This window comes from Acipenser ruthenus, chromosome 4 (genome assembly GCF_902713425.1).
Source record: "Acipenser ruthenus chromosome 4, fAciRut3.2 maternal haplotype, whole genome shotgun sequence".
In the NCBI taxonomy this organism is placed as follows: domain Eukaryota; kingdom Metazoa; phylum Chordata; class Actinopteri; order Acipenseriformes; family Acipenseridae; genus Acipenser; species Acipenser ruthenus.
The window spans coordinates 63,251,511-63,273,509 of NC_081192.1; the positions used below are offsets into that span (position 1 = coordinate 63,251,511).

General features: G+C 36.8%; 1 protein-coding gene across 1 annotated transcript in view; it reads left to right on the forward strand.

The window, feature by feature from the left end:
• Positions 1 to 283: 283 nt before the first annotated feature.
• The window catches only part of LOC117399857 (glucose-fructose oxidoreductase domain-containing protein 1), a 66,079-nt gene continuing 44,363 nt past the window's right edge, over positions 284 to 21,999 (forward strand). Inside the window, exon 1 of the mRNA XM_033999270.3 lies at positions 284 to 1,065. Within this exon, the coding sequence (XP_033855161.1) occupies positions 813 to 1,065 (253 nt within the window). The 5' untranslated portion in view covers positions 284 to 812. The remainder of the gene's footprint in view (positions 1,066 to 21,999) is intronic.

Below are 21,999 nucleotides of genomic sequence, written 5' to 3' on the forward strand. Positions count from 1 at the left end.
TTGACTATTTGAAACTAAGCCGGGGCAATGCTTACCGTCACTGCTGTGCGTGTAATGTAATGAAGTGCAACCACGCTGTATAAACGGGTTAAACGGTTAATTTGCAGTATTACATCAAATCTATTGTGTTGAAACTACTGCAATATTTTCTGTGACCGCATATTGGCCATTTATTCAACATGTATTTACTTTTTTTTTTAAAGTTATAGGCTTACGGCGTTTGAGCTAAACTTTGACACAATTTAAAATAATTACCGGAGACGAAAGGGTTAAAATAGGGGCGGGAACAGCAGGCTCACAAAGCCTGACGTATTCAGCAAACAGTATAGGACTGGGTTGCAACATCAAACAAGAAGCATATAACAATCACTAACCACTTACTGCTTAGGCCAGTGAAAGAAAATGATATAAAATATAGTATGTACCATTCGTCAATTACTGAACAGTAACGGAGTTTTTATTTTTTTGTTTTAATTATTATTATTAAATAGGGCGTTGCAGGAATAATATTAGGTGACATCTCCTTCATCATCAAGATGAATACACATTAGGAGCCAGACATGGACGATTAAACATGCTGCAGCTACAACTTAATACGGCTAAGAGGATGTTTTAAAAGCAGACGACGGCGACGATTGCAAAGTGGAATTGGCATTGATCGGTTTCGAAAATGCGGGGTCTCGGGTCAATTTGTGCAGGTGGATGGCTGACCTGATGCTAGTCTGCTGCCGCGGTATACCACTACGCTTTATTAATATGATAACTGTGAAGACTTGGGAGTAGAAATCAGTGATCGGGGAGAGTGTGAAGCCATGCTGCCCGGGGTTGGGGTGTTTGGCACCAGCTTGACTGCCAGGGTGATCATCCCCCTTTTGAAGAACGAGGGCTTCTCGGTGAAGGCGCTTTGGGGACGGACCCAGGAAGAAGCAGAGGAATTGGCTAAGGAAATGAATGTGCCCTTTTACACTAACAGAATAGACGATGTCTTACTGCACCAGGATGTGGATTTGGTCTGCATAAACCTCCCGCCCCCCCTGACCAGACAAATTGCAGTCAAAACGCTGGGTAAGAGATTATCATATGCAAATCTATGATCCTGTTTCATTCACCTGTTGTTTTTAATGAATACCTGTCCAAGACAAGACTTTACGTTACCTGACCTCGAACATTACTGATCATGCTTTGGTTTCATTTCAAGTATGCAGTGCTACACACACCATATTGTGCACCCTAAAAAATATTACTAATAACTTAAAACTGCACAATCTTGTTCACATTCATAAATAATCCTGTATGATTACTGGCTAAGCATGTACTACATTGTTTTGTAGTTTACTTCTTAGTTATGACTGTCCATTTTCTTTAGATTCTCCCCAGGGGTAGTTTGTGCTGCCTGCTGTAGTATAAGTCGCATGATTTTGCTGCAACCTGCAGAAGCATGAAGTCTTGAATCTCTTTACATGAAGCTCAGGAAAACAAAAATGTGAACAAATGAAAACGTGCTTTTGTTCTACTGATTAGAAAACATACAGCTAACCAATGAATACTGTAATGTGGGATTAGTAAGTCAAATCCATTTTTAAAAACAAAGGACCTTACATCTTTAGGTATAGCCTACTTAAAGAATACTTATATTCCCTGCTAAAAATACCTGGTAAGTGGTTTACAAGTAAGAGTTAGGAATTGGGGCATGTTTATTTTACTAGATGCCTACTGATTTATAAAACACAGATACACAGTTACAGCAATTCAATTCATTTTCAGAGTATACACAGCAGTCAAGAGACATTACCTGACTTTCAGTTCTTCAACAAGCTTTAGTCTCAAACCAGAATGACCAGTGATACATCAGCACCACAACCTGTACTACCATCTCTCAGCAGTGCTTGGCATTCCCAACAGGCCTGAGCGGCCTCCAAGCCTCTGTTTGGCCCCCTATTTGTAAACAGCCTGCTAGGCTTTGATGAGGATTGCATTAGTTATCACAAAAATCACTATTAACTTAAATGATGTTTGCATTCCCATTTAAATGCAACCACACTAGTTAATTCTTCCTCTTTCACACACACACACACACACACACACACACACACACTCTTTTTTCTGTATTTAGTTGCTGGCTTTTTAAAATAAAGCTATACAGTTATCTCCCACAATAGAGGGTATTTAAAGTCATTTTCCGATGCCCAGTTTAATGAAGTGACACGTAATGCACCACGCATCTCTATTGGAAGAGAGAGCAAGTAAACCTGTCTTTGATCCTTTTTAGCTTCAGGTGACTGTCAGAGACACCTAAACATCTTATTATAAATCAGACAACTGCTGTCATCTTTTGTTTAGTTTATGTGCATCGTGAGGTTAAACTGATTTGCACAGTTCTGTAACAAACAAGATATTAAATGCATCGATTGCACCATTAGCTGAAAATAAATTGTTAGTTATAAACTGAAGATGTGGAAGACAATATGCCTGAGGCAACTGAAATATTTTTAATGATTGGCAACTTAATTCTGTATGGCAATGTGTTTATTTACACAGTCCTTTTAATATAGAGCGATATATAGAATAAATAGAGAGGATTGTGAGACAAGACCTCCTGTGGTCACCACTCAGCCACTGAAGCAGAGTGAGTGATCTTAAGCAGGACATTTGTAAAACTGTACTTTGTGTCTTTCAGTCCTGTAGTTGAAATACACTGAATTTGAAGCAGCAAGCCACACTTATAACTCAAGATGTAGCATCTCAAAATAAAAGTTTACAGCAATCATCTTCATATGAAAGGCAATGTAGCATGGTGGGGCCATGCATGTATTCATACACTGTAAGTGTTGCTTCACAGGCATGTCTGTGTGTTTAGTAGGAGGCAGTTATTTCTTTGCATGCTTCAGTTACAGGTTAGCAGCTAACAGTCACACAGATAGCCACAGTAGACAGCTTGGATTATACAGCATAAGCGATTCATTGTAAGTCAATTGCCACTCCAGAAAAAAAATGAGTAGTACTACACTTGTGGTGATACAGTAGCTGTTATAGTAAGTACTTTAATATGTGTTGTGTCTTTATTGTACAATTCACCTTTACTTTCCTTTAGAAAATGTTCAGGACAGCAATTACAGACACTCCTGGAAAAGCATGCCACATTATGTTGTAATAGGAAACTGCCTCCTTAGGATTAAAGTATTATACTTCTCTGAGTAATGGGAGATTTGAATTGAATCACCTTCACGGCTACTGTACCATTAGGAATATTGAATAGTGTCTCAGAATTAAAATGGGCTGGCAGTCACATGTTTTTTTTTGTTTTTTTTTGTGTAGCAGTTTTAATTAGAACAGGAAAAGATAGAAGTCAACAAGGTCTGGATTTTGCCCTTAAAATATTGATGAAAAAGTCTGAATATTCTCTTGACATGAACCAAGTGTATAAATTGTGATTCAGTATGTATCTCTTAGGGCGCCCCTTTATTCAAAGCTATACAATAGTCATGTATGTCAGCAGTTTATGTTTGGTCCAATGTGTATAATAACAAAGAATGGAAATGTAACCTCAAACTGCACTTGTTTTTTTTGTTCATGTCATGGACTTAATTATTTACCATTATTTTGTGGGGCATAATGCAGGCCTTATTGGCACCCACCCATTATATATTTAAGGATTTGGGTGTATTGGTTACAGGATACAAAACACGTACTGTCATACAGATTTTGAATAGCGGTACGTATTAATTTATGTTTTTGCTTTAGGGAAGGCTAGACTGAACACCAAAGTAATAACATGATGATCTACTGAAAATTAGAACTCCATGGCTTCTGTTTTAATAAAGTTTTGAAAAATTGTTAAGGCAGGAAATAATGAACACAGTTTAGAAAATGGTGTAATGCTGTATAATGGTGAACAGACATTTTGCTGAAAACCATCATGCTGTCTTTCAAGGCAGTAGACATACAGCAACCTATGAACATTGTTTGTTTAGTTTTGCATAACTAGATACTTTCATTTGCATCAACTAGGTTTGTTTTGAGTAACATTTACTGTATTACGCATGGGTAACACTTTTTTTCCTTTAGCACTCCCTCATACAGTAAGGTGACCGTATGGCTCCGTGTTCAGCGGGACAGTTTGAGATAGTTCAAGCTTTTCAACTCACAACCCAATGCATTCTGGTACATTTTACCTGTCTCAGGTACCATTCTTGCCTTTGAGAAGCAAGACTGCGCTTACCAGAATGCATTGGGTTGCTAGTTGAAAAGCCTGAACTATCCCAAACTGTCCCGCTGAACACAGAGCCATATGGTCTCCTTATCATACAGGGACAAATCCAGACCGGCCTTGATTGCTGATAATATTAGGAAATAAAAAGATTGCCTCTTATGTGTTGACCTGTACAATAACATATACTAGCATGCCTACATATTTTAGTAGTTAAACATTATACATATAGTACAGTATATTAATAAATAAGTACCACCTTCTTGTCCATTCAAACCTGGCACTTCTCAAGATAAACTAGAGGAATGTGCCAATAATGCCAGCTGTGATTAGAAATACAAAGTAATCTGAACTATTGGTGGTTAAATGCATGAATAAATAAAAAACCTTTTTCAGGTTCCTTGATACGTGTGCAATATTTAAGCCAAGTTAAAATCTTCTCAGAGTCCCTGCTCAGGTATTTTGAACTGATAGCTGCTAGGTATTAAATTGTCTGTAAAGAGGAAGATTTTGCACTGCAAACATCTGATACAGGTAGTTGGGTTGGGCACACCTCAAGCTGTTCTACTGGTTTTGTTATATAAACTATCTGTCTAGTTGGAACTGGTCAAAAGCCATTGAAAGCAGATTGAAATTTATTTTTGTCACCGCTGGACACAAGGTGAAATGCTTCTCATTAATAATCCATAGAGCTACTGTACCAGACTGATTATCACCTTTTTTCTCAGTGGGTAAGAGCCAGTGACGGATTCACCGGCTAAATAGTCTGTTACTGTAGCTTGAACTTTGTCTTACATGGAACTGAAAAGGGAAAAGGAAGTATTCTGAAGAATTAGTTTGCTTTGCATATCAGCGCACACGACATTTATATATTAGGTAATTGCCAGTGACCCAAATGGAATGTTGAGTTAAGTTTTATACCTGGTAATTTATACATTTGTGACAGGTGGAAATGTTATGGATGTGTGAAGAGTTGATGGGGGTAAAGGACAAATAGAGTTCCAAACAAAGTTATTTAATTTAAATTATTAGTTTTCCTTTTTGAAACAAATAGTGTTTTGTATTCCTATTCTTCAGTGTCACTTTTCTGAGACTGTTGTGTCTATGGAAACTGAATTACATTGTAAATATCAACAGCCTTCTAACTTTTCTTTAAGAAAATACTTTCAAGAACCTCAGCAATTAAAAATAATTTAAACAAATGTATAAAATTGAGTCACAAACAGAAAAAGCAATACTTGTCTCAATGTGGGAGGGTAGTGCTCATTGACAAGAACCATGTTATGGCTTTGTGGCAAAGTGGTTTGCAGTGCGCAGGTGTAGATGTGATGCAGTGCTTAAACAGATGACAGACAACAAAGTTCACGATCCAAAACATTTTTTATTTGTTTTATAATCCGGGTCGTTTGGTGACCGTTAATAATAATCCATGGCAATACACAGCAATGTGAACTGCACAGTGAAACCATGGTGTTCAGTCCTGAAATAATAAACACAGTATAAACACATACACAGAACACAAACATGATCACAAGTCCAGAGTGAGTGCTATACGTGCAAGTGGTGAAATACAATTCATTAGTGAACTGTAGTAGAGTGCTGGCCTTAGGCGACAGTTCCCGGTTCGTGTTAGCCGTCTAACAAGAACAAACGAGTACAATTAGAACGACAAACACAAACACAAACACTAAACACTCACGGTTAGCACTTCAGCAGTTCAGCAGCTCCACCCCCTTTCTAGATGGCCGACTTCCACCTTTCCCTGGAATGAATTGTCAGATTATCCAGTCCGGGGCACACTGTTCCCCTTAGACAGTGCCCTCACAGGTCAGGAGGGAGATTCATTCTTTCTCTGTCACAGGCTTGTATTCAAATAAAGACATGCAGACATTTAACAACATCAATGACAAAGTAGCTATTTCCTGTTTGTACTGCCATCTGTAAAGCCTGGAACGTACAAAAAAGAAGAAAAAAGGTACTTTTGTGTGTCTGTCAGACACAGAGTGTGAGTACTGTTTATATTTCTTGAAATGTGACGGCTTCACAAGTCCACCCAGACAAACTGAAGTCACCTTTCCCACAATGAAAACCAGAATGTCAAGTGTAGCTGGTTTGATGGGCTCTGGGTTTGTGCAAATATAAATAGCTCCTACTGGTGGGTAATGTTTTGTTTGGGCACAGCATTGCTCAATGGACTCCAGTGACATGCAAAATGTTATCACGTCCTGTTATTGCAAATTCCTGTGAATAGTTAAGACATGACCTTTCAAAAACAAAAGCGTTGTTTCCATGAAACACTTTCATCGTACTCATTTCAAATGCAAGTACACTCGATTGCTATAATGTTTGGTTTTTTATTTACCCTCTCTCGCAGTTCACATCCCACCCATCTGCAGTATACAGATGTTTCATTTTGTGTGGTTCCTATTTAGCAGATGCCTCAGTGTTTATGTATGAGTTCATTATTTAATGTGCTTTTGGTACATTGAACTAGAAATCCCACAGGACTAAGTACGGGGATATTATCTCTCAGAAACTTAACTGAACATATTCAGATGGATGGGGCCTTTAGCAGTGTAATTCATTTTTGGTGGAATTATTATGTCAACTAGGAAGGGCTTTTAGAACGGGCCAGCCATTCCTAATTGATGTAACAATTCCTCCAAAAACAGTCATTACACTGCTAAAGGCCCTATCCAAGGCATTTCTTTACATGACTTTATAAAGTTTTACCTCAGCAGAATTTCTTGACAAGAACAAGTATTCACAACAAGTAAAGCAAACTGAGCTTGTAAGCTTCATAAACATGCCCAATAATCTGTTCCCAACATGTCTGGAGATTTCTTTTTGACCACATAATTACTAGGAATGCATAAGACACGCACACCACAGCTGAGTTCTCACATTTTTACCACTGGCTTACATAAATCTCTTTTCTAAACGCTCCCTATTTATCTCTTTCACTGCGTCTTGCACACACCAAAGGGCAATGTTTACTCTTCAAGAGATAGATGAATAGTGACTTAAGCATGGAAACCTTTTAAGATCTGAAATTAAGTCTTGTGGTTTGTAAATGAGAACCTGCTGTCAAGTCGCATATTTGCCTTTCAAGTTATGCTGTTTTCATTTACTTGATATATTTGAATTGATCTTTGTACATTGCTCTTTCAGCATTCTACTCTGATAAGCATAAGATAAATAGTGTGTCCATTTCCAATACTAGAATATGTTCTAATAATAGCCTAGGCTTCTATTACACTACACTAATTGTATCTTTTAAACTTTTATTGACTGTCAAATTCACAAAGAAGAATCTTGGGCCTAACTCCTGCAATTTAAAAAGTTAAACTAACCTTCAGAAATTGAAAGTTATAACATTGTTATAACAGTGCTACCCATTTAGTAAGACATGCAGAATGTACTGAAATATAAACACATTACCCAAGCAACAGAAATGCAAATAGGTAACATGGTTGATTCTATTGGCTGACAGTTAATTTAAATCTTTAGCAAATGACTGAAACACATTGGAGTTATTAAAATGACACACTGGACTGCAGTCAATTGAATTAGTCAGAGCAGCAGGGTTATGATAGCAAGTTAAGTAACTCTTTTTTATAAACTTTTTTTCTAAAGATTATATTTTGGGAGGATGGTTGCGCCACATAATGGATTGTATGTCTTGTATGTTTCTTTTATGAGAAAACCACATAAATACAGTATTACGCTTGGGTTGGCAGCTACAGTAGCTCATTGTCCAGCATTTATTGCAGATCAGGCTACTATCACAGTTTGTACAGCCTGTTATAATGACCATCCAAATATGGTATGCTGCTGTTAGTAACTTTAAAATGGTACGTTCGCTGAGACACTACCTTTCACACCAGTGGCGATAGGCACATGCCATGTGATAGGCGACTCTCCTCTGATTGTATCATCAGCTGGGGAAAAAAACCACGTATGTTAGTCCTGTTATACCGCTAATACAAATTTAGCTTTTTAAACAAATCATACATACCAGTTCCCTGTAAATGGACTGCCAGATGTTCTCCCCCATTGCCATGTCTTTTATAATTATTGTGACATTTATTGTACAGCAACAGGTATTTTGATTACTGAAGACGTACAAGGGAAACTGTTCCTCATTGGTCAGTTCCTTAGCTACCGTGAGACGAAATCGCAAAAACAGACACCAATCCTTTTTTCGCGTTGCTTCAGTGTCGCCCGTCATATCGCAGGTAGTGTGAACGGCTTGTATCAAAAATACATGTTTTATTGTTTTTGTCATGGTGCGGTGTGTCGTACCACACATTCGCTTGTCTCATTGCATCTGGTGTGTAAAGGCCTTAAGCCTTTTCCTTCTACTACACGTAAAAAAAAGCCTTGACTCGTGTACTGTGCAGTTTGCAGGGGTGTCAGTCAGTCACAGAAACAGTGTTTTCCCGTGAAAGTGTGTTCGTTGTTTTTCTCTAATTCAGAATTCTTCATAAAAATCTCATACAGTACACCCCCCTCCCCCAAAGAATTGTGTGCACCTGCACTCTCCTCCCCTCCCTTCTAAAAGTACCTTAAGTCGTAACAATGTAAAATCACCCTCTCAACAACGACATAATGCATTCTGCACAAGGCTGAACTTAGAGTCTCTAAGTTATGGTTCTGCAGGAGTAGACTGTAGTAATGACAACCATCCGCTACACTGCTTTCACAAAAAGGAGTCCTTTTGAGATATTTTGGCTAGCTTTTTAACCCTAAAGGACCAACACATAGTAAGTGTAGTTCATTATGGTATATACTGTATCTCCTAACCTATCCTCTCACTGATACCATGCCTGTATTTAAAAATAGGCGGTATGTGAGTTCAACTAAAAGACTATATTTATGTATGTATTCAAGTATTTCATCTTAAGAGGTATACTGGTTTACAGTCTGTCTTGGAATGAGACAGTTACTGTAAACATACAAAAAAAAAGGACAAAGCATGTTGCAATTCTCAGTTGCAGGATGGAGTTATCCCACACACACAGAAGCGCACACACGAATACAGTTCAGTTGATCTTAAAAAGTGTCTTGTCTGTATACCACCAATGATTTAAAAATTACAATCGCACCCTTTGAAAACCAAAGTACTGCAATATTACTGATTCACGCAAATGTCTTTAGTATAGAATTCCCGGGAGGGACTTATTATTTTTTTATTTCTTAGCAGACGCCCTTATCCAGGGCGACTTACAACTGTTACAAGATATCACATTATTTCACATTATACATATATCACATTATTTTTTTTACATACAATTCCCCATTTATACAGTTGGGTTTTTACTGAAGCAATCTAGGTAAAGTACCTTGCTCAAGGGTACAGCAGCAGTGTCCCCCACCTGGGATTGAACCAGCAACCCTCCGGTCAAGAGTCCAGAGCCCTAACCACTACTCCACTATTTGCATTCTTTAAATGGAGGTGGTATTTAGACGTTGGGATATGGTGTATCAAAATGTAAGACCAACTTAAAAATGTGGGTTCAGTACAAAAATAGAACAAGCATTTGTTTGGAGCGTGTGTTACAACAAACATTCTAATGAAATATCTACAGCTGTTTTTTGACGAAAGGTACATTTTGCATGACAACCGTCTGGAAACATCTTTCAGCTTCTGTCACTAAAATGCAAATCTGTTACAGTACTGATCTGTAGCCCCAGCCTGGTAAACACACATGTAGGGCTTTTGTTTGTAATTAGGGGGGCAAAGAAAATCTGCAGCACAGGATGTCTGTTCCAATCTGCAGTGGTTGGCTGAATTGTTTATCTGTCGAGTACAGTATACAAGATACTGCAATTAAAATAAAATAACTTGTACAGTGGATGCAAACTTAAACTGTCTAGAAGGGTTGTGTTCTTTTTACTTAAAAGATGAGATGCTGGCAATACAAGCAATGCTATTTGTTTTTGGTACTTTAAAGATATACTAAGGATGCACCAAAATTAAGATGTACAGCTCCATTTCTTCAGCAAAAGCATTGCTTAACTTCTTGATATAATGTAGGCTTCGGGATATTCGAGCTCCTACCGCAGTCATACAGCACAGTATAAAATAACTTTAACTCAATGTAAGCTTTGTACTTTTGGTATTCATAAACTACTTTGTATTTCAGTAGTAATGTTATCATGAAGAAGACCATGCCATTTTTATAGCTAGCCATGGCTACCACTGTATTCCTATCCTAAAGGAAAGATGTTCTTTTCCCATACTGCTTGTTAATACTGTTGTCTGTTACCAGGTATACTGAAGGCAGTCTATGTAATGCCATCCATCTCAGCATTTTAATTGCTAATTTAGCAGATAAAGAGTGACATTTATTTGGTTCGTTGGCAGTTTTTGCACCAAGAATGAATTGGTCAAGGTTAGGGGATTCTTTTTATTTGTAATTTTATTTTTAATAATGTGACTTGAGGCTTCCTGTTAATTTAAAATCAAGCATCCCTCATTTTACATTTCATTTTACTAGTAAAGGGGTACTTATTGTACAGGTAGGGGTGAATGGGGTGGATGTGTACAGAATTACAGTATTGTTGGACAGTTATTTCTCCTGTATATGCTTTTTATAAACAACCTTGTCACTTCAGCCGTGCATTGTGTATCTGTCTCTGTGCGCAGGATAAGTCATACAGTGCAGGTTCGCGTCCTGGCTGAGTGAAGTAGTCTGTTCAAAGCTCTTTTCAAAATGGCCTGTCTAGTGCACTGATAGTGTATTATTGCCCACTTTGTCAAACAGATAAAAAAGCAATATCGATCCATGATGTTGTACGGAACAGCAAAGCCAGAGCACTCGTTGTTATGTTTTGGGGTTTTTTTAATCGCTCTTCCTGTAGTGGTTTAGAGGACAGACCCCAGTGCACTAGAGCGGACATTTTGAAAAGAGCTTTGAACCTACTTTAAAGTTCTAAGTGTAAAAAGTTGTCAGGATGTTACAATGAAATGAAATATTACAGGTATGCTATTTAAACAGCTTTAGCAACACGTGAGGACGTGTAACGCTATATTTTTCGGAACCCCTCTACTTACTCTTTAAGTTCCAGTTTTTACCAGTGAAAAGTATATATGGCATCCTTTGTTTTGTAGTTTTGTGGTCCGTATAGTAATTTATTTTTTAAACAGACACCTACCATCTCTATTGTAACCTGGAGAAGCAACCTATTTTTTTATTTGAATACATGTACATGATTCAATTTGCATATCTAATCCATCAGGGACAGCCCATTGATACAGTAAGAAATGAAACCAGTTACTAGTTAAGTGTGCACAGAAAATAATGTGTTTTAGTCTTGCCAACAAGATTGGCCTTAATCTGGACTTTCACACTGGCATAGTTATTGTTCATCTGGCTGGCTAGTCTGCCATTGAAAAAGGATGAGCAGCTGGTATTTCATAACAAGAGAGCATTTCTTTAATCTTTTGAGTTGGCAAATAGTACAGTATTTAGGCCTATTTATTTATAATATTTTTTTTTCTTCTAAGCTTGTGAAGCGAGTCTTGCTATATATTCCTCAAAATAAACTTTAGATTGAGAAAAGATTACATTCAAGCAAGAGTACATTAAAAAAAATAAGTACAAAAAAGATGAAATCATATACAACCTTCAGACAGTGGTATTTATAAAATGAATCTGTTCACAAATTCACAAATTCAATTTGGTGGTCTCAACCTAGACCCCAGTAGTGGACTTTATAAAAATGGTAGTCTGAGTTTGAGACAGGCCCAAGACATTTTGTGCCATTTAATGTTGGGAATGGCAATGCAGATTTGTGGGAGAGTTTCTGATTGGAATCTAAAACATGCCTAAAAAGAGTAATACAATAATACAAGTTGAATGAAACATTATTTCCAAAATATTCAATGCATGTATGAACAATCTAAGGGTAATTACAGAGGTGTGTTTCTTACTGTGTATCTGGTATTTGGACATGAAGTGAGGTACTGTACTGTAAAATGTCTAACAAACTGTACTTTGTTTATATAATGGTAATGTCTTTATATTCCTGTAGATCGTGGGCTATGCTTTGACAGGACAGTTGTTTTGTTATTTCAGGTCAACCCTTAATTACTGTATATAGTTTGCATTGAAACAAAGCTAATTACTGTATATAGTTTGCATTGAAACAAAGCTTGTCCATAAACCAGACACAGGATTATTACACAACTGTTATTGTCTTTTACTGATTTTAAAAAGTGCTTTTTCAGAATTGTTGTAAATTGTTAGATGTATTATTCACCACAATTCATGGGTTTGCTTTCCATTGAAAATTGTTGTATTTAACTCTACATCTAGGAAACTACGAAAGGGGGGTTGGGGTGTAATATGATATATCACGCATACCATATAACATAAACAGCTAACGCATAAACATAATGCAACTCGCCAGACACATCAATAAACTAGAATCATGTATTCTGGAATCTCCAGCCCTTATAGCAGTGCAGGCACGTACAGAGGGTCCTCATAATAATGCACTAAGCACTAAGTGAAAGATTATAATCAAATGCAACCCTAAGCATATATAGAAGGCTAGGATTGAAAAATAAAATAACATTTTGGTGAGGTTTCTTGTTATAGAAACTTCATACAAATATATAAAGCAACATGCGCTGAAAAACTAGATATGTGTGTTTTACAACATTACTTGACATAACTTCAATGACCCCTGGCACAATACTTGTAATACCGTTTACACTGTATTTTGCCTTTGCAAGCTGCAAAGTAGTTTTGTTTTATTAATCTGCAGATAAAAATAGACAACGCCCTGCAAAGAGCAGAAAAAAGGTAGAGATAAGCAGGTTTAGCAACGTAACTTATCTTCACTGTCAGTAAAACTTTTTTTTTTCTTATTTTCAGCTTTATAGATCTTCAACTTTTTCTTATGATTTAGTTATAATGCTGCCTCATAAAAGCTACAGTAATATAATGTTTTTATCATCTAGTAAATGTAATATAGTCATTTTTTAAAACTATTATTCATACTGAGAAGTAAAAGGGAAGACAGTCATTTCAAAACCTCCAACAATGTACCACAGCTGATTTCAAATCCCTTTCATTGAAAGTTGTAAACTACCCCACTAACTGCATCATTATCAGTGTTTAAGTTGGTTTTAATAGTGTACAGTGTGTGTGTGTGTTGGAGGACCTAATAATGTTTAAACAAAGGCCACGTGTTCCATCTATAACAACACTGGTAATGTAAAGGAGTTTAATCTTAAGAGTCCCTTCCGATATGTACAATTTTCAGAGAAGTAAAGCCTGAAACCTCAGTTCCATTCTTAGTTTTGTCAGTTGTTTAAAATTAATCTTTTGTTTTTAAATGTTTGGTTTTCTGTAGTCATTTATTCAAAAATATAATTCATGTTGTTATTATTTAATATTCCTTGTACGTCTGAATTCTCCAGTATGAGAAAGCAGTCTGTTGACGTTTAGTAACACTAAAGAAAGTTCTGCAAACTTATGAACGAGCTGTCTTCAGCAATGTCGGTCAACATCTATTTTTATTTTATTTTTTAACTGAAGGTGACTTCTGTTACTATTCACTCAGTGACAATGCTTCCACTAACTTATTTTTTATGGGAAATACCCAGAGATTATATTTTCACATGGGCAAAATAACAGCAAGCTGACATTTTATTGAAACTTTGAGGTAACAGCATGAGTCATTAAAAGTGACTTCTACATACAGATCTCATACATATGATCTGCACTGGTGGGAGGCGTGGAGGCACATGATGTGTATGTGAAAAGTATTAAGTAGTACTATAGAAGTACTTCTGTTTCACTTCTTTGTGACTGTTCTCAGGAAACCGGGGGGGGGGGGGGGGGGGGGAGTTTAGCCACTACTACAAATTATTGTCATCACCCACAGCACATGTTTGCCGTGTGTGTGTGTATATGCATATGTGTATATACATGCATGCATGCATACATTAGGGGTTTTAATCTTGACATTTGATACGACTAGTGATATGAAATTGTATTGAAAGACAATTACCAGTCATACGAAGTATTAACATAATGCTATTGTAGCTGGCCAATTGGTGAAAGAAGACCACTTCCAGACAGGTGTTTGTGAAACCAATCCAGGTAACACTTATTCTGGTGTCTCCCGGATAAACAGTTGCTCATTTATGGCTTTTCTGATTATACAAACAGGAATATGTAAGGGATAACACACGACACAACCCACAAGCCCTGGAGTGTGTTATCCCGCTTATAAAACTGACACAATAATACATAGAAAAAATGTGTTTTATGTATTTTTTAAAAAACAAACAATATTGTATATTCTTCTGCTTTGGAGAAAAAACAGTTCATCAGACATGGTTAAACTGGAGTTTTTCAACATTTCCAACAATAAATACAATAATAGAATACTATTTTATCCCAGCCGGGATCAAAATAATTAATTATAGCCCTGTCCAGCTACTTACCTCAAATGCCTGAAGCTAGTTAAAACGAGAGTACATGCAGGGCGAAATTTAGTTGCAGGCTTTACAATGCACTAGGCCGTAACCGGGGAAAACTAGACAAAACGGCTAAAATAACATTAAAACACGGCTAAAAACGTAGCGACTGTAAATATATACTACTGCTTTTAGGGAAAGTGTTCGAGAAAAACAAATAATACGGCACAATAGAGTAGTAATAAAAAACTATACTTGGGCTCTCCGTTGCAAGTTTAATATGTTGTGTATTGATAATTTATTAATCAAACTAATTAGACAAAAAATGTTCCGCCGTGCATTAAGCTATATTAATGCACGGTTTAAAACCCCTCAGCAGCCAATCGGCATGCAACATCCGAAGATTCTGTTTTATAAGAACCGATATTCTTGAAGCTCCCAAAGTAACGCACTGATGACACGCTTGTACTACAACCATAAGTCCTCCACAGTCCTTTACTGTAATAATAATAGAATTTGGTTGTGAAACAATTAAATGGGCTTTTAAATCCTCCATGTTCGGTGAATTCCTCTAATCATGCATTTTCTCTGGTGCTCTTTGCTCACCTCTGTGATAAATAAACTCAACATGATTAGAAGTAGCCACCGAACACTTACAGGATTATAAGAACATTTTATATGCATACAAACGTGTGAAGGTGAAAGTGTACATTGTATATAAAGTGTGGGGGGAGACTGATAACATTAAATGAGTTTAGACAAAATTACATGTCAATGATCTCGATCACATTCCTAGTTGCTCTGCATGCCTGTGTACGTCTGTTCTTCATTCTTGTGTGGATTAGATACAACTGTTAAAAGCCAAGGACGCATTGCAAATCCTCAATCACCTAAGGAAACTTTACTGTAATATCTAATATGCCGTTTTCTATACCAAGATTTCAGTTGTATAATACAAATAAAATCTACATTAGAGGTCAGCTGTCCCATAATGTACATATGCAGAATTCAAATAGGCTACAGTTGCATTGATAATTTCTTGGTAGTAACATTACACTAGGTGCAAAGAACATCATTTTAGCAATACAACAAACGTTCCATAAGGTTACAAATGTTTAAAACAAGTGAATAAATCTCCTTCATAACCACAAGTATAGAAAAGGCTCATATATTTTCATAACTACAAATATTGAATTATCTAGGTTGTCTTGAAGAAATTAACTCTGGTCCTCTACTCTCTCTCTCTCCCCCTCCCTTTCTTTCTTTCTTTCTTTCTTTCTTTCTTTCTTTCTTTCTTTCTTTCTTTCTCTCTCTCTCTCTCTCTCTCTCTCTTTCTCTCTCCCCCTCCCTTTCTTTCTCTCTCCCCCTCCCTTTCTCTCTCTCTCTCTCTCTCTCTCTCTCTCTCTTTCTCTCTTTCGTCAGCCGTAGTCTGTTAAATTTCTGTTTCAAGTTGAGTTATATACTGTTTCGTTAATTAAAACCCTCCTTTTCCAAATGCAAATTAACTCCTGTTAAATTATGACAACACAGACCAAAACATGGTATGGCTAAAAAGAGTAAATCGCCTTCTCAAGCTAAAAAGCAGCTAGAAACTAAGTTTGTTTTGCATGGAAACATGGCCAAAAGCCATACCTTATGTCTCACGAGACTTCAGCAGTGAAGATCCCGTTTGTGATGTAACCTTTCGCAACTTTCTACTGTTTACTATAGGCCGTACCAAGCCATTCTTTATTAACAACTGAGGTCTGCTGGAAGTAGCCCTGGCAAGATTCTTTAACTAAATAGGAAAAAATAAGCATATAGTATGAGGGGCTTAGAGACTTTGTCATTTTTTTATGTGACACCATTTATTCAATGTTTTGAAATTTATTGCCATTTGACTCATAAAATTGTAGTGTTTTCTAGTTTTGTTATTTTATAAGCAACTTTATAAAAATACTAAAGCATTAGCTCTATGCAATAAATAAATAAATAAATACATACATACATAACAAAGCCCCTTGCAAAGCGCACAAAGATGTATTAAATTAGCATAGCTGTATTATTGCTGTGAGCAGCCGACAGCACCAGACTTGAGTGACCACGACTACCACTGTATTTAAGCATCTGTGGCTTACTTATTTTCAGTTGCGATGCAAATCTCACAGTTTTTCACTAAGCGGAGATGCAAAGCTCTGCAATCCCCCCCCCCCCTCCTCATCCTCCTCCCAGCGCCACGCCGCAATCCCACTCCCTCTACATGCGTATCACACAATAACAGTGCTGCACTCGGTATGTATTCAATGAATGGGTATTCATTTTATTTAAACAGATTTTCACTAACAGAGAACACAAAGAAAATATACTTGCACAATGCAGTGGCGCAGTCACTGTTTGATTAGAAACTTGTCCAGTGTTCCCTGCATCATTGCACGATCCACACTGTATACATGCCTAATCATGCGAGATCAAATTCAAATTCAAAACAGCTTTATTGGCTGTACACGTCATTGCACGTGATGCAGTACCGTATTACATATAGTCACTTTGCCCTGAAATGATTCTTATAAGCAGATTGCTTGATTCTCACAAGTGGATTATTTTACATTAGTTGGTATGGGAATGATTTTGTCCCAGTGGTTTTGATCATTGTGTGCAGTTGATTCTTATATCGGTGATTCTTATAAACGACGTGCACTGTACAATATAAGGGACAAAATGCAGATAACTGCCATTATCATGTGGTACCCTCCCCCCCTGACATGTTGCAATACAGTCATTTTTGCTTTTGATATTAGTACATGCAGTTTATTTAAAACATTTTATTTTTTATTTTGTATGAGGTAATGGTGTACAGGTACACCAAACACATGTAATTCATCCTAATATCTAAAAACAAACTCGCTTTACCACAATTTAATACATAATTGGCACTGTTTAATTAGTATTTTACTAAACACCGTTTTAGCAAACACTACTGTTATATTCTATGGACGTACCTTTAAATAAATGTTACTTTTCATTCCCTTTTGGGCTTGTAGCCACACCGTATCTTTCCTCACTAATAATAAAAGTAACAATAACAATAATTTATTGAATTACATTTTTGCTTCACTGGTCACATTATTTATTGTAAAAGCTTTTTCCTGCACTACAATGCCTCTGCATGGAAGAGCATCAGCTACCTTGGCACAATTTTTTTCTTTCTTCTAGTGGACTTAGATTTATTTTATTTAGGTTGGTGGTCCGTTAGTTGTAAATATAGTCCCTACACTCATCATATAATGCATGCCTCGATTTATTTTTACATTTGGATCATTCCGTAGCAGTGAAGACCAGGAAAGCTATAAATGTTAGCCTGTCTAAGAAATACTGTATATTTAACCTTCAGACCATCTGTTTGCATGGGAAACTGTATTGCTAGTGTGGCTTGTTTAAAGTGGTTGTAACTAATACAATACTTAAGATACTTAGGTACAGATCTATTACCTGTCATACAATTGCATTGACTTTATAGGTCTCGTATCTGCTACAACTATGAAAAAGTAAGTTCCTGCTTGCCTTCCTTCCAGGAAGTCTGATACACTGTCATTTGTCCTAAGAATGTTACTGGTTGCAAATCATGTCAAAGCAGTCCCTAGGAAGCAGCTGCTTGATTACTAACAGGAAACACCAAAGTGGAATATCATAAAGCAAGGCCGGTAATTACTTTAACCGAGTGTAGTTCATGTTTGCTAAAATATAGATTCTTTCAAAACTACACATTTGAGTACCATACAGTACTCATGCATATATGCATGCCGTGGAAAATGTTTCTAATCATTTTAATAGTGGGAAGGTTTATAGCCGTGCAAATAAAATAATAATATAATCTGATTTTAATGTTCTTTGTAAGATGTCTTCTTCAGATATAATGCTGGATTTGTAATTTGTTATCTGCAATAAACCCTGCTGTATTCACTTTCTAATTTATGTGCATTCTCATTAATGCAGATTGCTTGCTTCCACAGGATGAAAGCTTTATAATGAAATTGGAATTATGTGCGTGGGAATTTCTTGAAGTCCGGGTGATTGTGGCAGTGTGGAATTGACAGCATTGGATACGGAAGCCTTTTCCAAACACCTTTCTGTCAAGCACACTTCCACTTTGTCCTTGAGGATAATTTATTTGTTTCTTTAACTTTTTTGTATTTTATGCCAGTTAAGTTCCTCATAGTTTGAGTAGAAAACAGAACAAATAACATGACTAGCTTGTTGCTATGCTAGTGTGCAACAGTGAAAACACAAGTCATTATAGTCAACATTGGGAAGCTGGGAGTTCCTGGGTTAATCTGCGGAACTGTAACAGTGGAATGCGCTTCTAATAGGAGCAAATTAGAAAAAATGTCGTTAATGAAATCCAACACAGAAGGAATTACTGAGAACTAATAAGCCTGAAGATAAACAAGGCCTACTGTAAATATTGGGTGAATTGGTCTAGGCCCTATATTTCTTTGACTGTAAATGTCAGTCAGGTTAAGAAATTGATTTGTTTGCACTATTTTGTGTGAGACTTTCATCTCTGGCCAAATTGTTTTGCCTGCCAGTGAGAAACAAATAATGGATGATTGCAGTTAGTGTTTTCAGCCATCAAAGGCATGAAAAGCTGCGCTCAGCAGTGTCATTAGACATTGGTATAGTAAGGTAGGTTCTTGTATGATATAATCAGCGCCTCACTTTTATGTAACATGTTAATAGTAAAATGTATTTTATTTATGTTTTTTTCTGTGAAATAAAGTTGTAGTTAAGAAAGTGTGATTGCACATTTGAGTAACTCCCTGCCAGCACACTCATTACTACATGTCATTATTTTGGTAAATTACATTACTAATACTAACTTAAGATTTCATTTTTTTTTTTAATTCACTTTTCCATAAATTAGTAAATATATTTAAGGAAGCAAACAAAACAAAAAAAAAAAAACATTACTCAAAATGAAAGGGCATATTAATGTTTGTTTTAAAACAGTGCTGTGTCTAAGATACCCTCTTACAACCCACAATAATGCTCACACAGGATTTCTTCTTAGGGAAATTGCTAATGTAATTGTATTATGGTCAAATTGGGAGCCATGGCCATTATAATCTCATTGCAAGCAGTTTTCACCTATGTCACTTTTAGTAATGGTGAGGATTTAATCAAATATGCATGTACAGTAGTATTTTGCATCCAGTGCAGTCATATTGTTGGTCCCTGACTACCTGTGTTGATTTCAATGGAGCCAAGCACAAAAATAAGACAGGAATCCCATCACTGACACAACCTGTTAGCACACTCGCCTCTTGTAAACAACTGTGCGCAAACTAGTGTGCAAATCTACAGAAATCATAGATATACAGAACTGAGAGTTTGGGAATGGAATATAATTGATTGATTTTTTATGTTGTGTTTTTCGTAAGTCATTTTTCATAACAACACAGTGCAGAAATGTTAGCTCGTAATTCATTAATTTGAGTCCTACTGAGTTAGTACAGTATGTAAACAAATGTGTACAGAAAAAAAAAATCATTTTTTTTTTATTTTAAATGTTTTACCAGGATAATCATTTTGTAATGTTGCCATGTCATTTACAAAGTCGTCCTAGGAGACAGCAAAGTGGCAGCAGCAGTTCGCATACAAACATAACTCCATTTCAGAGACTCAAAATCATGTACACACACACGCACACACAACCTAAGAATTCAAACTGTACGTTTATTCCTAAATCATTTGATCTCAAAGAGTCTTCTCTATTCAGCGTTTACATATTTGACGTGTTCAAATGAGTTGTCATGTTCCAATTCAGAGGCGACTGCACTTCACTGCTTTTTCAGTAATTCAACTGTGCAGTGTTTGTAAAGGACTGCGAGATCCTGTGTGAATAAAATAAGTTTTTCCATTCAATTCGTGCAGCATCCATTAGTTAAACAATGTGCATAATGGCTAACTGTATAGTGCTAATAACAAAGCTTTTGATTCTGATTTAGTTTTTGTTGTTGTTTATATCATGATCATAGAAAAACATTTGAATTTATCAGGCAGATGGAAGGCTAATGTTTTCCCACATGATACCGCCAAGACAGAAGACTAGTGTTCAAATCTATTAATATAAATCTCAATCAGTCTGTATGTTGACACTATGTTATCAACCTGTCTGCCTGAGACTGTTTTTTTTAGGAGAGGCAGGAGTTTATGGTGACACTGCAGTTTTATACATATGATGATGACTTTGAAGAAACACATACTAATGTGGACCAGTATTGTTTTAAGGTAAGGGTACATGGGTGAAAATTTTCGTCAAAATGGCTTCCCGGTCCATTCTTATAATTCGTGTAGAAATCAAAAAAACAGAGGGATGGGGGTCTGGTGTCTGACTCACTGTGCAAAGTGCCGACACGGAGCGAATCCTCCTATGTTTTGAAGCTAATTCATTGAAGAACTATTTTTAGATCAGCCTGCTCCATCTACCAAAATGGTTTATGGTTTATTATTATTATTATTTATTTCTTAGCAGATGCCCTTATCCAGGGCAACTTACAATTGTTACAAGATATCACATTATTTTTACATCAATTACCCATTTGTACAGTTGTACCCAAGGGTACAGCAGCAGTGTCACCTACCGGGGATTGAACCCACAACCCTCTGGTCAATAGTCCAGATCCCTAATCACTACTCCATACTGCTGCCCGGTTTATGACACAGGAGCGTTGCTATTTACAACATCTGATTGAGTTAAGCAGAAATTGTATATGAGTTAAACTGGGTTAACGGAAAGTGGGGTGGTAGGTCACAAAGGCTGTGCTTTCGCTTTGCAGGCCTCGCGAATATGCTCTCACCACTGTATAACAAGTGTGCTGCTTGTTTCCATTGCCAAGAACATTACAAACAAGAGGAGGCCATTCGGCACATCTTGCTTGGTAGTAGCTTATTGATCCTGATAGTAGCTTATTGGTCATAGTACTGTACTTCAGAATGTGGTATATAACTCGGGGATCGCCTTTAAAAGAAGGGGAAAAGAGTGAAAAAGATTCCGCAGGCAGACAGTTACGTAGTTGGTGTAGAAAGATTGATGAAGCTGCATCATTTGCAACAAGACGGTCTTGTATGGAGGGAACAGAAAGAAAGTCATAGTAAAACATGCCAACTGCAACCGAAAACACATTACAAAATGTGAGTGTGGCAGCAGAGTACCACCATCCCAGAGGCTGAAGTCGTATGGGGAAGCCGTTTACTACAGACAGAGTTGCAGAGCTGAAAGTAAGTTCTCAGACTCAAGCTACACAACCACTGTGTTCTATTAGGGACTGTTCCTATTTACTCAGGGATTAGGAGCCAAATGCTTAAGATATAA